Raw genomic sequence first — 15,590 nt, 5'->3', positions numbered from 1 at the left:
GCCCACTATTATTTATATTCATTCTATTTCCATGATTCCAAAAGTTCACCCAAGTGTTTTGATATAAATCGCAATTGCAGCATTTGGTTAAAAATAAGGCCTAGTATTTTAGCCCATATCGTGGCAGTGGCAATGATCTCAAATAAGTGCAGGAAATGCAGAAATTGATGGAAATGCAGGAAATGATTTTAGGTTGAAGTTGAATTGAACAGTATAAACCAATCAGAATGGAGAAAGACTCATTGAACTCATTTAGAATATGTGTTGCCACCCTCGGGTCACACACTACTCATAAAGCAAATGTAGAACTTTTATTGATCAAAAACATAAAATACTGTCAAAAATTTGAAAAATACCATGATATGATAATTTGGCCATATCGCCCACCCAATATTTATAAGATGGGGGAACTACACCTGTGTAATGATCATGCTGGTTAATCAGCTTCTTGATATGCCACACCTGGCAGGTGGATGGATTATATTTGCAAAGGAGAAATGCTCACTAACAAGGATGTAAACAAATTCATGCACAATAAGAGAGAAAGTAGCTTTTTCTGCGTTTTATATTTTTCTTCAATATATACAGTTGAAGTCGGAAGTTTACATACACATTAGCCAAATACATTTAAATATTAGATGTCCTAACCGACTTGCCAAAACTATAGTTTGTTAACAAGAAATTTGTGGAGTGGTTGAAAAACAAGTTTTAATGACTCCAACCTAAGTGTATTTAAACTTCTGACTTCAACTGTATGCCTTGGCCATCTGTCACCAGAACTAACCCAATTGAACACTTATGGGAGATTCTGGAGCAGTGCCTGAGACAGTGTTTTCCATCAACAATTTGCCAAATGATGGAATTTTCTTGTGGAAGAATGGTGTCACCTTCCAATAGAGTTCCAGAAACTTGAAGAATCTATGCCAAGGTGCCTTAAAGCTGTTCTGACGGCTTGTGGTGGGCGCAACACCCTATTAAGACACTTTTATATTATTATTACTCATTATGCTCCCAAACATTTAGTTGGTATAGCAACCAACGTTTCGGCACGTAGTGCCTTTTTCAGGGTTGTCATTGTTCATCAAATATAAACATGTTGGGGGTTAGTCTAGTAGCTAGTTGTTGTAGAGTGCAAGAGGTCTGTGTGTGGTGTCCAGGCAGACCGTGTACCAACAGTGCTCCAATCTCATCATCAGGGAATGCGCCCTCTTGCAGATTGGCAGGGATACGCTCTCCACTTCCAGGAATCCAGTGATTGCGGTTTTATTTTTTCTTCCTGTTTGCTTCTTTTTGTCCAACAAACGCCCACCATCAGATAAGACTTCTGTAAATATTTCTGTGTACTTAATCTACAATAAAGTTTTCCGGAGCTTTGTGCAGTTTTATCTAACACTTTCTGATGGATCCAGCTACTATTTCCCCCTCCAGATTGTTCTCAGACCTCAAATCCAACTTGTTTCAGATTTTGTCCAAGTTGTTTAACTGTAAACAGATATGGGCTTTATGCCCGTTTGAAGAGCACTGGGCTGAGACCGTGCCTCTGAAGTGAAAATCGAGATCTGCTCACTGGCGAAGAGGGTTATTAGAGTACAAAAGTAGGGTTGGCGGTGGCACCGCTTGAGATCCCTCTGTTGTTTATTGTAGACAAGGAATTAGCTTTGTCTTTGTTTTTCCCTGTCTTAGCTTAGTATGTTTGCCCTCTTCTGTTGTGTCTTAAGTGTTCAAAACAGCCCTTAGCAGACGTCTTGATATCTGATCATGTCTAGGTGACCTGCATTGTATGGCTGTGTTAGTGAGCTCGTGTATTCGGGTATGGTGTTTAAGCTGTAAATAGATTATTGAATGTTTATTTTACCCTGTAGGCTATTTGTGGGAGTGGGACAGGCTTGGGTTTGTGTTTGCTTTACTGTTGCTTTGTGTGGTGTCAGTGTGTTAAGCTTTCCTTTTGTCAATGGGGTCAGGCTGTCAAAAGTGTGTGACTTTATTGGTTTATTCGGATCCCCATTAGCTTTTGCCGAAGCAGCAGCTATTCTTCCTGGGGTCCACACAAAACAGCATTCCATGACGTTTAATCTCTATATTTGTAAGCTAATTTTGCTGTTTGCTTGATTAATTGTAGATGGAAGGGAGTTTCATGCCATCATGGCTCCGTATAATACTGTGTGTTGCTGTGCATTTCTTTTGGACTTGGGGACTGTGTAGAGACCCCTGGTGGCATGTATTGTGGGGTATTCATACTCCTTGACTTATTCCACATTTTGTTGTTACAGCCTGTCACTTTTTTTTCTCAATGATCCACACGCATAATCTCCTGTTCTTCCTTGCAGATTTTCTCAAGCTCAATTAAGTTAGATGGTGAAAAGCCATCTTCACGTCTTTCCACAGAAAGCATCCCCATAGCATGATGCTGCCACCACCATGCTTCACGGTAGAGATGGTGTTAACCTGGCACTGCTCATCACCGTCTTTCTCCAGAAATAACGCTTTGCATTTAGGCCAAAGAGTTTCATTTTGTCTCATCAGACCACAGAATATTTTGCCTTATGCTTTTGTCTATCAAATTGTATTTGTCACATATGCCAAATACAGCTGTAGACCTTACCATGAAATGCTTACCTAACCAACAATGCAGTTAAAGAAATAGAGTTAAGAAAAGATTTGCTAAATAAACTAGTGTAAAATAAGAAGTAACACAAATAAGATGACATAACAATAACGAGGCTATATACAGGGGGTATCGGTACCAAGTCAATGTGCGGGGGTACAGGTTAGTTAAGGTAATTTGTAGATGTAGGTAGGGGTAAAGTGACTATGCATAGATAATAAACAGCAAGTAGCAGCAGTGTAAAAGCAAAGGGGGGGTGGTCAATGTAAATAGTGTGGGTGGCCATTTGATTAATTGTTCAGCCATCTTATGGCTTGGGGGTAGAAGCTGTTAAGGACCCTTTTGCACATAGACTTGGCGCTCCGGTACCGTTTGCCGTGCGGTAGCAGAGAGAACAGTCTATGACTTGTGTGACTGTAATCTTTGACAACTTTTTGGGCCTTCCTCTGACACCGTCTAGTGTCAGAGGAAGGCCTGGCCCCAGTGATGTATTGGGCCGTACTCACTACTGTCTGTAGCGCCTTATGGTCAGATGCCGAGCAGTTGCCATATCAGGCGGTGATGCAACCGTTCAGGATGCTCTCGATGGTGCAGCTGTATAACTTTTTGAAGATCTGGGGACTCATGCCACATCTTTTCAGTCTCATGGGGGGGAAAGATGTTGTCGTGCCCTCTTCACGACTGTCTTGGTGTGTTTGGATCATAATAGTTCGGCCCTTCTTCTCATGTAGTCCACAATGATTTCCTTTGTCTTGCTTACATTGAGGGAGAGGTTGTTGTCCTGGCACCACACTGCCAGGTCTCTGACCTCCTCCCTATAGGCTGTCTCATCATTGTCAGTGATCAGGCCTACCACTGTTGTGTCATCAGCAAACTTAATAATGGTGTTGGAGTCGTGCTTGGCCACGCAGTCGTGGGTGAACAGGGAGTACAGGACTGAGCACACACCTCTGAGGGGCCCCGGTGTTGAGGATCAGCGTGGCAGATGTGTTGTTGCCTACCCTTACCACCTGGGGGCGGCCCTTCAGGAAGTCCAGGATCCAGTTGCAGAGTGAGGTGTTTAGTCCCAGGGTCCTTAGCTTAGTGATGAGCTTTGTGGGCACTATGGTGTTGAAAGCTGAGCTGTAGTCAATTAACAGCATTCTCACATAGGTGTTCCTTTTGTTCAGGTGGGAAAGGGCAGTGTGGAGTGCGATTGAGATTGCATCATTTGTGGATCTGTTGGGGCGGTATGCGAAATGGAGTGGGTCTAGGGTTTCCGGGATGATGATGCCTTTCAAAGCACTTCATGGCTACTGACGTGGTTGTCATTTAGGCAGGTTAACTTCGCATTCTTGGGCACAGGGACTATGATCTGCTTGAAACATGTAGGTATTACAGACTCGGTCAGGGAGAGGTTGAAAAATATTAGTGAAGACACGGGTTGGTCCGCGTATATTCTGAGTGCAAGCCCTGGTAATCCGTCCGGCCCCGCGGCCTTGTGAATGTTGACCTGTTTAAAGGTCTTGCTCACATCGACTACGGAAAGCGTGATCACAAAGTCGTCCGGAACAGCTAGTGATCTCATGCATGCTTCAGTGTTGCTTGCCTCGAAGCGAGCATAAAAGGCATTTCGCTTTTTTTCATCTGGTAGGCTTCCGTCACTGGGCAGCTCGTGGCTGTGCTTCCCTTTGTAGTCCGTAATAATTTGCAAGCCCTGCCACATCCGACGAGCATCAGAGCCAGTGTAGTAGGATTGATGCTTTGCCTGTTTGATGGTTCGTCTGGGGGCATAGCAGGGTTTCTTATAAGCATCCGGATTAGTGTCCCGCTCCTTGAAAGCGGCAGCTCTAGCCTTTAGCTCGCTGCGGATGTTGCCTGTATTCCATGGCTTCTGGTTGGGATATGTACGCACGGTCACTGTGGGGACGACGTCGTTGATGCACTCATTGATGAAGCCGGTGACTGAAGTGGTATACTCCTCAGTGCCATTGGATGAATCACGGAACGTATTCCAGTCTGTGCTAGCAAAACAGCACTGTAGCATAGCATCCGCATCATCTGACCACTTCCATATTGAGCGAGTCACTGGTACTTCCTGCTTTAGTTTTTAGTTGTAAGCAGGAATCAGGAGGATAGAATTATGGTCAGATTTCCCAAATGGAGGGTGAGGGAGAGCCTTGTATGTGTCTCTGTGTGTGGAGTAAAAGTGGTCTAGAGTTTTTTTTAATTTTTTTTTCTGGTGGCACATTTGACATGCTGGTAGAAATGAGGTAAAACAGATTTGTTTGCCTGCATTAAAGTCCCCGGCCACTAGGAACACCGCTTCTGGATGAGCATTTTCTTGTTTGCTTATGCCCTTATACAGCTCGTTGAGTGCAGTCTTAGTGCCAGCATTGGTTTGTGGTGGTAAATGGACGGCTACGAATAATATAGATGAGAACTCTCTTGGTAGATAGTGCGGTCTACAGCTTATCATGAGGTACTCTACCTCAGGCGAGCAATACCTTGTGACTTCTTTAATATTAGACATCGCGCACCAACTGTTATTAACAAATAGACACACACTCTTCTGGGGAGGCTTTCCACTAGATGTTGGAACATTGCTGCGGGGACTTGCTTCAATTCAGCCACGAGCATTAGTCGGCGCAGTCGGCGTTCCAATTCATCCCAAAGGTGTTCGATGGGGTTTTAGGTCAGGGCTCTGTGCAGGCCAGTCAAGTTCTCCCACACCGATCTTGACAAACCATTTCTGTATGGACATCGCTTTGTGCACAGGGGCATTGTCATGTTGAAACAGGAGAGGGCCTTTCTCAATCCTCTTTGATAACATCACACACACTGTCAGGCATTTCACACACAGTATCTAGATACTGACTGTTACTTCTTGGTGGCCTATAGCAATACACTAAAATAATAGACTTTACATGAGGCGGGTGAACCTGCAACCACAACACTTCAATAACACTTGACATGAGATCTTCGTAAGTATTCAGACACTTTACTCAGTACTTTGTCGAAGCACCTTTGGTAGTCATTACAGCACTGAGTCTTCTTGGGTATGACGCTACAAGCTTGGCACACCTGTATTTGGGGAGTTTCTTTCATTCTTCTCTGCAGATCCTCTCCAGATTGGATGAGGAGCATTGCGGCACAGCTATTTTCAGGGTTTTCCAGAGATGTTTGATCCGGTTCAAGTCTGAGCTCTGGCTGGGCCACTCAAGGACATTCAGAGACTTGTCCCGAAAGCAACTCCTGCGTTGTCTTGGCTGTGTGCTTAGGGTCCTTGTACTGTTGGAACGGTGAACCTTCGCCCCAGTCTGAGGTCCTGAGTGCGGAGTTTCTTCCAGACGTGACGCTTGGCATGAAGGTCAAAGAGTTCAATCTTGGTTTCATCAGACCAGAGAATCTTGTTTTTCATGGTCTAAGAGTCTTTAGGTGCGTTTTCACAAACTCCAAGCGGGCTGTCATGTGCCTTTTCCAGAGGACTGGTTACCATCTGGCCACTCTACCAGAAAGGCCTGATTGGTGGTGTCGCAGAGATGGTTGTCCATCTGGAAGGTTCTCCCATCTCCACAGATGAACTCTAGAGCTCTGTCAGAGTGACCATCAGGTTCTTGGTCACCTCCCTGACCAAAACCTTTCTCCCCCGATTGCTCAATTTGGCTGGGCAGCCAGCTCTAGGAAGAGTCTTGGTGGTTCCAAACTTCTTCCATTTAAAAGAGATGGGGACCTTCAATGCGGAAGAAATGTTTTGGTACCCTTCCCCAGATCTGTGCCTCGACTCAATCCTGTCTTGGAGCTCTACGGACAATTCCTTTGACATCATGGCTTGATTTTTGCTCTGACATGCACTGTCAACTGTGGAACCTTTATATACACAGGTGTGTTCCTTTCCAAATCATGTCCAATCAATTGAATTTACCACAGGGGACTCCAATCAAGTTGTGGAAACATCTCAAGGATGATCAATAGACACAGAATGCACCTCAGCTCAATTTGGAATTTCATGGGTCTGAATACTTATGTAAATAAAGTATTTAAGTTCACATTTTTTGCAAAAAAAACAACCTGTTTTCACTTTTTCATTATGGGGTATTTTGTGTAGATTGATGAGGATTTTTTAAAATTTAATATACATTTTAGAATAAGGCTGTAACGTAACAAAATGTGGGAAAAGTGAAGGGGTCTGAATACTGTTCATGTACTGTGGCTCACATTCTACTCACTCACTCACTCACACCGACCTCCCCGTAGGCATTTCTGTCTCTTCTGTAGTTGTTATATCCTTGTATTGCTACTGCTGTATCACCAAAGGAATTATCTAAGTTTCTCTGAAATGGCTAATATATGAATTAGAGGTCGACGGATTAATCGGTCTATGAAATACAAATGCTATAGAGAGAAATAGTTCTATAATTCCTATAATAACTACAACCTAAAACTTCTTACCTGGGAATATTGAAGACTCATGTTAAAAGGAACCACCATCTTTCATATGTTCTCATGTTCTGAGCAAGGAACTTAAACGTTAGCTTTCTTACATGGCACATATTGCACTTTTACTTTCTTCTCCAACACTGTGTTTTTTCATTATTTAAACCAAATTGAACATGTTTATTTATTTTCAGACTAAATTGATTTTATTTATGTATTATATTAAGTTAAAATACAAGTGTTCATTGTTCATTCAGTATTGTTGTAATCGTCATTATTACAAATATATATATATATATATATATATATATATATATATATATTATTTATTTATTTTTAAATATATTTTTATATATATATTTATTTTTTTATATATATTTTTATAAAAATCGTCCGATTTTAATTGGTATCGGCTTTTTTTGGTCCTCCAATAATCGGTATCGGCGTTGACTAATCATAATCGGTCGACCACTAATATGAATCCTATCTGATGTTAGCAAGTTATTGATTTCACAAACCGTACTTTTAAGGCTACTTGTATAAATTTTTTGCCCTTTCCCGTGTAGCTTATCAGAGATGGACTTAATATGGAGAAAAAGCATATATACATTATTCAGCACTCCATGAATCAGTTGTTAGTGTGTGTGCCCTGTGACTCTATGAAACCTCAGGCTTGGCTCTCTCATTCCTTCCAGAGTAATCCTTTTTGTTGTGAATGGGTCAGGCTGCAGTGCTTAGTGTTACTGAGAATCAGGGCCATCGATTATTTTGGCAGACAGCAAGCTGACCTGCTTTCTTCCCTCTATGGTGACATCTCTCCATCTGTCTGTGCTGGGTCAAGATGAGCTGGGGAAAATTCAAGGTCTTGCTGTAATGATCGAGAGAGGAGGAAATGTGGCCCACAGCTCCCCATCTCCGATCACCCCTCGCCACTTTCGATGACTCATTTCTTCATAGACGGGCACCATGGGAGATGCAGTTTATCTCTATCGACGGGGCTGTTGTGTCCATTCATGCACTATGCTACTTAGCGAGCGGAAACGCTGCTTCTTTGCTTTATTATTCAGGGATGTTTTTATTTAAGTTTGGGTTGATTTTAAATGACTGCATTTTACATTGTGAACGACGGTCTTAGAAGCAAAGATCATGTTAAAGATATGGGACTCGTACTCCATGAAATAAATACATTTGTCATGTTGTGCTAAAACAGAAACCATTGAAACATTCCATGGAAGGTTCAGGCCATAATGCCTATTAATGACTCCAAACCCCCCCAAAAATCTAAACCTCATTATTTCAGATGTATCTCTTCCCATGGTCTAAATGCACCTGTCCTGTATCCTGTCTCCAGTGCTGTTGTCGCAGACAGCGGCGGACTATTCTCTCTGAACCCAGCTGCTGCCCTCCTCAAGAAATTATTCTCTCTCCCTCCCTCTTCCTGGCTCTCACCTGTTTTCTCTCTTCCTCTAACACATTGACTCTAAAAATACTCCTCTTCCCATACTCCTCCTCTCCCCGACAGGTGGAATCAGGGTTCTTCCATGAGAGTGATGCTAAGATCGTGGGGAAGTCGATCCGGGACCGCGTAGCACTGATTAAATGGAGGCGGGAGAGGACCGTGTCGGCCCGACTCCCAGTGAACCAGGGAGAGGCAGGACTCAGGGCCCAGGCCACCCTAGCCCAGGGGACCTCTGCTGGGGCTACACGGGCAGGACAGCCCCCTTTGATTGAGGCCAACGAGCCAGAGGCAGACCAGCACGCCAGGCTATGTAACCCTCCGGCCAGCGCAACCTCTGTCACATGTGAGACACCACTGACACGCACATCATGTGGAAAGACACGCAACGTGCAAAACCCCACAAGACCCCACAACACATCTCCTTCCTGTCACACATTCACATACATTCGGTATGTGTCATGCGGTTGAATTGATCTTTGACAGTAGTGTTTATATTATGGGGGTTTGTACTTGTTTATTTGTGTCTAATGTGTAACCGCTCTTTGTCACTTTGTTCTCGTTGCCTGTGTGGTTAAAGACTAACCTCCATCTCTGTTTGTCTATGTAGCAGACAGCACCTTTGACAGCGGCCTGGGCTCCACTGTGTTTTCTGACTCCCACAGCAGCCAGCACAATGTCCTCTACCAGTCCCAAGTGGAGTCCGTCACCATGTCAACGCAGCAGGTCTGTACCACACATACAGATGTACACTTCATGTACACTCAAGGGTCATTAACATGCATGCACTGCACACGCATATCGGACACATGCACATACATCCTCATTTACATAGAGATACGCATTACATGCACATGTATGTTACATATGCTCACAAACATGGTTATTTGCTTTTATCCATAAATATGTTTCAATTTACACATCTGCTAACATTGGCACATGTATGTTTATGCGCAACGTATACTGATTTAATGCACACACACACACACACACACCTGTATCTCATTTACTCTGAATTCTCCAGTTCATCTCTATCCCACTTCATTATCATGTTTTTGTTGTGCATATGTGTTTTGGTTGTGTGCCTTTTGAGTAAGGTGTGTTTTGCCTGTGGGTCCCTGTATGGACTCAGCGTCAGTGTTTGGCTTCAGCACGTCCCCGGTCCTGTGAAAGGGGCGAGGGGTGGAAAGCAGCCCTGGGGCCGGAGTTCCGAGTGGGTGCAGGGACACGGAGAGGGAGTGCCTCGGTCATTGACACTCTGAGGGGCAACAACGACATCCCTCTTCATATGCTCCTGCAACCTATTACCTCTGGGTCCTGCAGCCAACAGAGAGCTTCCAGTCCCGCCCCCACATCACCAGACGACCAGTCAGAGAGCAGCCCCTCTGAGTCCCGCTCTGAGGACGGCTTCCCTTCCCCGAGTGCATTTCCTACCCCCATCCTCCTGGCCCCCCCATCCCCCACGTACTCTGAGGCCCGACGTCATAGTGACTCTTCTATAGAATCTCCGACGTTGGAAGCCACCAATGGAAGCAGGTTGAAGTCAGTGGAGGCAGCAGTGGGGCGGAGGCACTCGGACCTTAGCACGCTGCAGAGCCTAAACTCTGCCCTTCAACACCACCATCATCATCACCAAGGCGCGCCCAGAAACCACCTGTGCCAGGCCTGCCTCTCTCTGCTGCTGCTGAAGTCACGAGAGGGGGGGCACAAGAAGCACACTGCTTTTCCCTTTCCACCACACCCTTGTGCTTGCCCCCACCGGCACCACCACTTCTCCAGTGGGATGACAACAACTGCAGGGTCAGGAGGGATGAAAGGTCCAAGTCATACAGGAAGTGACTTCTCTGACCTCTCCTTACTACAAAAGAACCTGATGAACATCATCAGCCGTAAAACCACCCCATCCAACCAGGGCCAAGCCTCCCTCCTCCACCTGCCTGCAGCCCAGCAGCCTGTACGGAGCTATGGGGATGGTAGTCTGAAGTTAACCCAGAGAGGCAGCTTCAGTGGTGACCACACAGCACCCCCCCTAGCCAGGCCCACACAGGACCACAAGGCCAGCTACTGTGCTGGGGAGCACCAAGCCACCGGGCCTCCGGGAGTGGTAGGTCACACAGGGTGACTAGGGCTGCATCTCAATGGTCTGAAGTGTCTTTCTATCCATGTCTCCTTTCCTTCATCTGCACTGAACTGACAACAAAGGATAGGTGAACTTACTGTTGATACCAACAATGATTGTGCGTTCACCTGTCCAGTTCCTTGATGCCAGTGCAGATTTGGTAAAGCAGATGAGAGGGGTCTGCTTTAGACTACTGAGAGGCTCCCAGACCCCTACCCTCAGCTCAAACTCTCACCTGTAGAGCTGACTCCTCCCAGCTTATAGAAGGCGCTACTTTGCATAAGACGGAGCTGATGATTGCTCTAGACCTCACTCTCTCCTTGGGCCAGTAGAGGGCGCTCTGCTTTAATGCAGCCATGGGACTGGACCCTGCTCTCTCTTTTCCGCTCAGCTTCAAACTACCGTAGAAGTCCATGGTCCCTCCACTGATTCTGTTTGTGCGATTTGGGACAAGCTGGTTCTCTGGAGGGCCATAGATGCTGCTGTCTACACTAACTCTCTAACCCTTTGCCAACTTCAGCTAGCCTGTTTTAATATCAGCGTCTTCTGTTTCTACTTCACTCACCAAATGCCAGTACGCAAAACCCGCCTTTTTACACCCACTCATATCTCCCTGCCCATGGAACGTCCTCAGTGAATGGACAGTTGGCTGCCGCAAACAAAGGGAATGAAAGATGGCTGTGTGTCCCCTCTTCCCCATCCTCTGCCTCCTTATTTTAGTGCACACCTGCTGCCTCTTCTGTTAACCCTGCTCATTGTTTGGGTGTTTTTACAACTTTATTTTAATCCTTCATCCACGCATTATCATTGACATCCTTTGTTTTTCTCTACTGAACATTTTGGCTCATGTTTTTCTCTTGTACAGGATGTCTAGCTATTATTGTTCTAGTTTGTAGATTTAGATTGTGTTCATTCAGAATATTTTTACATCACTGTCAAATACAGAAACTTTTAACGGGGGCCTAAAAGTGCCGCCCAGAGAAGTGACCGTCTCTGTCTGTCCTCTAACATGTCTCCATCTCTCCTCTCAGCCCAGTGCTGTGCATGCATTGCTCCAGAACCAGTCATCTCTCCAGGGCCAGCCTGCCTCTGCCCCATCCCTGTACACGCCCCTGCAGTACCTCCAGCCTGGCCACAGCTATCCCGCCAGTCCCCTGGCAGCCCAACAGACACCTACCGCAGCCGGCTACTCAGCTGCAGCTCTACAACACAGCCCAGCCTCAGCAACTTACTCAGCATCAAACATTCCTCTGCAACATAACCATACTGGACATAGCTACCCAGCTCCAGCTCTGCAAAAGATAGCAACAGCAGCAAGTCATTCAACTGCAAATGTACCACTTCAACAGCCTGCAGCAAGCTTTTCAGCAGCTACCCTACCCCTGCAACAGCCACACACTGCAGCAACTATGCCAATCCAACAGACACCAACTCCACAGAGCTACGTTGCCCCAACTCAGCAACAAATTACTCAAACTGCTGCAAGCTACCCAGGTCCAATTCTGCAACAGACCCCAACAGCAGCAAGCTTCTCAGCAGCAGTAGCCATGCCTGTCCAACATACTGTATTGGCAGCTAGCATAGGAACTGCAACAATACCCTCACAACCAGCTGCACAGAGTTACCCAGCTCCAGTGGAGCGTCTGCGACATCCCGCTCCCCCACAGAGCTATGCATCTGTAGCCCCAACTGTGGTCCACACCGTACATATACCCAGTCTCCCTACTCAGGCTCCCAATGTCGCAACACAGCCTCCAGCTGCTGCTGCGCTTCCCCCAGTCCAGCCTTGCCCAGCGCCACACAGCCTCCCAGCCACAGCCATGCCTCCCAGTCTGCAGCCAGGCCAGTCTAGTCCCATGCATCACAGCCAACAGACTGTGCCGGTCCCCATTCAACAGCAACATAGCCAGCCAATGCCCCAGCCCTCAGCACAACACAGCCAACAGCCTGTGCAGGCCTCCATTCAGCAGCACAACCAGCAAACTGTGCAGGTCCCACTACCCAAAAACAGCCAGACAATGGCCCAGCCCACTGTCCAACAGGCTCCAGTCGTCCAGAGCTATCAGTCACCTGCCCATGCTGTGCAGCAAGGTTCAACCCTCCAGAGTTACCCCAACGCTGCACCCCTAATGGGGCAACCGAACGCTGCTTCACAGAGCTACCCACCCACAGCCCCACACATAAAACAACAGGCTGCACCGGTACAAGGCTACACGCCAACGAAACCCAGTGCGATGGGTCAGGCCTATCCATCTGCTCTGACTCCACAGCAGGCTGCAGCCCCTCAGACCTACCCAGTGGCCCCCATAGTGCAACAACAGACTGGGACTGCCACTCCACAGCACAGCCAGGCCCAGGCAGCTACACTACCACTAGGCCAACAGGTGAGTTTAGATATAGGAGTATAGGAGTCAGCCTGAGGTTGACGCTGTGCACTTCTAACCCTTTAACATCAAGGATCTGTTGATGCTCAGTTGCAGATCTTTATAGATCAAATAATCTATGAAGTACCTTGCGCAAGGTGACCTGAAAAGTAGTGCCGTTCCCGTAGAACCTCGTGGAGAGTAACCACACAGTAGTGCAGTGTTCCCCTTTGAGTCGAGTTACAGTTCTCTGAGTTTCAGTTCTCTGACCCTGTGTCTTCATTCTTCATAGAACCAACCCTATCTCTACAGCGCCATTTTCCTGAACCAGGTAGATCTCCCTTCCTCTCAATACACGCTGTCTAAATGGGCTAAATAGCACTGTCGGAGGGAGAGAAAACGAATACGCGTTCTCTGTCAGATAAACATTTGTTTCTGACAAAGCTGTTGGTTTGTTTTGGTGCTCCTGGGATGAGGACCAGCTGCGTAAGTGTATTGTATGTTAGGTGAATCACCAAACTACTAGTAGCCTAATAAACAGGAGTTTCTTCTGAGTGTGGCCAAATGGAGAGATATTAGAAACTATAATGAAAACAATAATGGTTGTTTTATCCGCTGCATCCCTCAGTCCCTCAGGCCTGTTTTGTCTGTGGAGTGTACAGCAGTAACAGTAGCAGATGCTGGCTGACTCCTGGCACAGAGACAGGGACAGGATGGGAAATGTGAGCCTGATTTCTGATTTGGGTCAATAGCAGGAAAAGCAGATGTCCAATTGAGAGATGTAACCGTAGACCTAGCCTCATCCCGCTTAATTTCTCCCCTCTCTCTCCCTCTCTTTCTCTCTCGCTCTATTTGTCTATCTTACACTCCCTCGCTTGTGCTGTCTGTAGAATTTTCCTGCTGCTCAAAGCCTTTCCCAGCTCCACCAATCATCATCTAGTCTGCCTTCCCAGGCATCGCCGCCTCAGCAGCTATTGGCTCAGGCCTCTGTCCCTCAGCAGCTGCAGCCACTGCAGATCTCCACCTCTCTGCCACCAACACACCTTCCCCAGGTAACCCCTCCCCTCTCACTTTTACTGCTACCTGTGATGGATTATTCTTTATTCCCTGTCTCTTTCTTTTTGGTACCACATGTAGCCAACTCTATGTAGGTAGATGTGCTTATTGCATTTGACCGCTTAAAAGTATCAAGGACTTTGGTTCTTAGTTGAGCAGCTATTGGGATATATCTTGCTTTGTCTCTAATGGCATCAAATACACCATAGTACACAGCTTTTTTGTCAAAAGTTGTGCACTGTATTGGAAATATGCCATTTTTTGCAATTTGCCTTTTGCTTGCCTGATCGGTCTGCAGTATGGAGATTCCATACTCCAAACCCTGGCCTCTGATTGCTTTCTTATTCTACCCTTTTCTTATCTTCCTCCCAGTTCTCCTCACCGTATCCCAACATTCAAGTGGTGACCTCTCTGACTGGATGTGACATCTACCCTCACCCCTGCTCTGTTCCCCAGTCCTACCCCTCCTCTCTGCCCCCTCTCTACCTCTCCCCAGGCCCGCCTGCCACTCTGCCCCCCTCTGTCTCGTCCCTCGCCCCCTTTCATATAGAGAATGCTCTGGTGCCCCCCACCTCTGTGCCCCCAATATCCTCACACACACCCCTGCTAGCCATGACAGCACCCACACTGCCAAAGCATCAGCAGATGTACCCCGCTGCTCTGCAACAGAGTGTTATGACACACACACACCCTCACACACAGCTCCCCACTCTCACACACCCGGTTCACTCACACCTTGCCTCACTGCCTGGACAACAGAACACAAAACCGCAGAATACACACCACATGCACCCAAACCCTGCTGCTGTACGCCTACCTTTTCAACACGTCACACACCCTACATACTCACACCCCGCTGCTGCACCTGAACTTGCTCTGCCCAGCTTTCTGCCCTTAAGACAGGTAAATATAAGAGGAGGACTGGAATGGAACAAAGGTTTTTGTGTACATAGCTATTATTTTTCTGTTTTTATAGACATGATAATATGTAACTGAGTTTATGTATACAATACACTTACACACACACCAATGCCTAGGTTTACCTCCACTGTACTCACATCCTACCATACCCTTGTCTGTACATTATGCCTTGAATCTATTCTACCACGCCCAGAAATCTGCTCCTTTTACTCTCTGTTCCGAACGCACTAGACGACCAGTTCTTATAGCCGTTAGCAGTACCCTTATCTTACTTCTCCTCTGTTCCTCTAGTGATGTAGAGGTTAACCCAGGCCCTGCAGCCCCCAGCACCACTCCCATTCCCCAGGCGCTCTCATTTGTTGACTTCTGTAACCTGTAAAAGCCTTGGTTTCATGCATGTTAACATTAGAAGCCTCCTCCCTAAGTTTGTTTTATTCACTGCTTTAGCACACTCCGCCAACCCAGATGTTCTAGCCGTGTCTGAATCCTGGCTTAGGAAGGCCACCAAAAATCCAGAAATTTCCATCCCTAACTATAACATTTTCCAACAAGATAGAACTGCCAAAGGGGGTGGAGTTGCAATCTTCTGCAGAGATAGTTTACAGAGTTCTGTCATACTATCCAGGTCTGTGCCCAAACAATTCGAGCTTCTAC

The 15,590-nt window shown here is 46.4% G+C and overlaps 1 protein-coding gene across 10 annotated transcripts in view; it reads left to right on the top strand.

The window, feature by feature from the left end:
- The window catches only part of LOC139556944 (serine/threonine-protein kinase WNK2-like), an 85,676-nt gene that overhangs the window by 47,979 nt on the left and 22,107 nt on the right, over positions 1–15,590 (top strand). For 5 of the 10 annotated variants that reach the window (XM_071371115.1, XM_071371119.1, XM_071371114.1 and 2 more), the window contains exons 8-13: positions 8,544–8,823; positions 9,088–9,203; positions 9,610–10,581; positions 11,628–12,980; positions 13,850–14,011; positions 14,388–14,918. In XM_071371115.1, coding sequence (XP_071227216.1) covers positions 8,544–8,823; positions 9,088–9,203; positions 9,610–10,581; positions 11,628–12,980; positions 13,850–14,011; positions 14,388–14,918 — 3,414 coding nt within the window. The remainder of the gene's footprint in view (positions 1–8,543; positions 8,824–9,087; positions 9,204–9,609; positions 10,582–11,627; positions 12,981–13,849; positions 14,012–14,387; positions 14,919–15,590) is intronic. The other 5 variants (XM_071371122.1, XM_071371121.1, XM_071371116.1 and 2 more) reach the window with 4 other exon arrangements.

Source organism: Salvelinus alpinus, chromosome 28 (genome assembly GCF_045679555.1).
Source record: "Salvelinus alpinus chromosome 28, SLU_Salpinus.1, whole genome shotgun sequence".
Classification (NCBI taxonomy): Eukaryota; Metazoa; Chordata; class Actinopteri; order Salmoniformes; family Salmonidae; genus Salvelinus; species Salvelinus alpinus.
The sequence above is the reverse complement of the archived record's forward strand: the minus strand, read 5'-3'. Positions and strand labels throughout refer to the sequence as shown.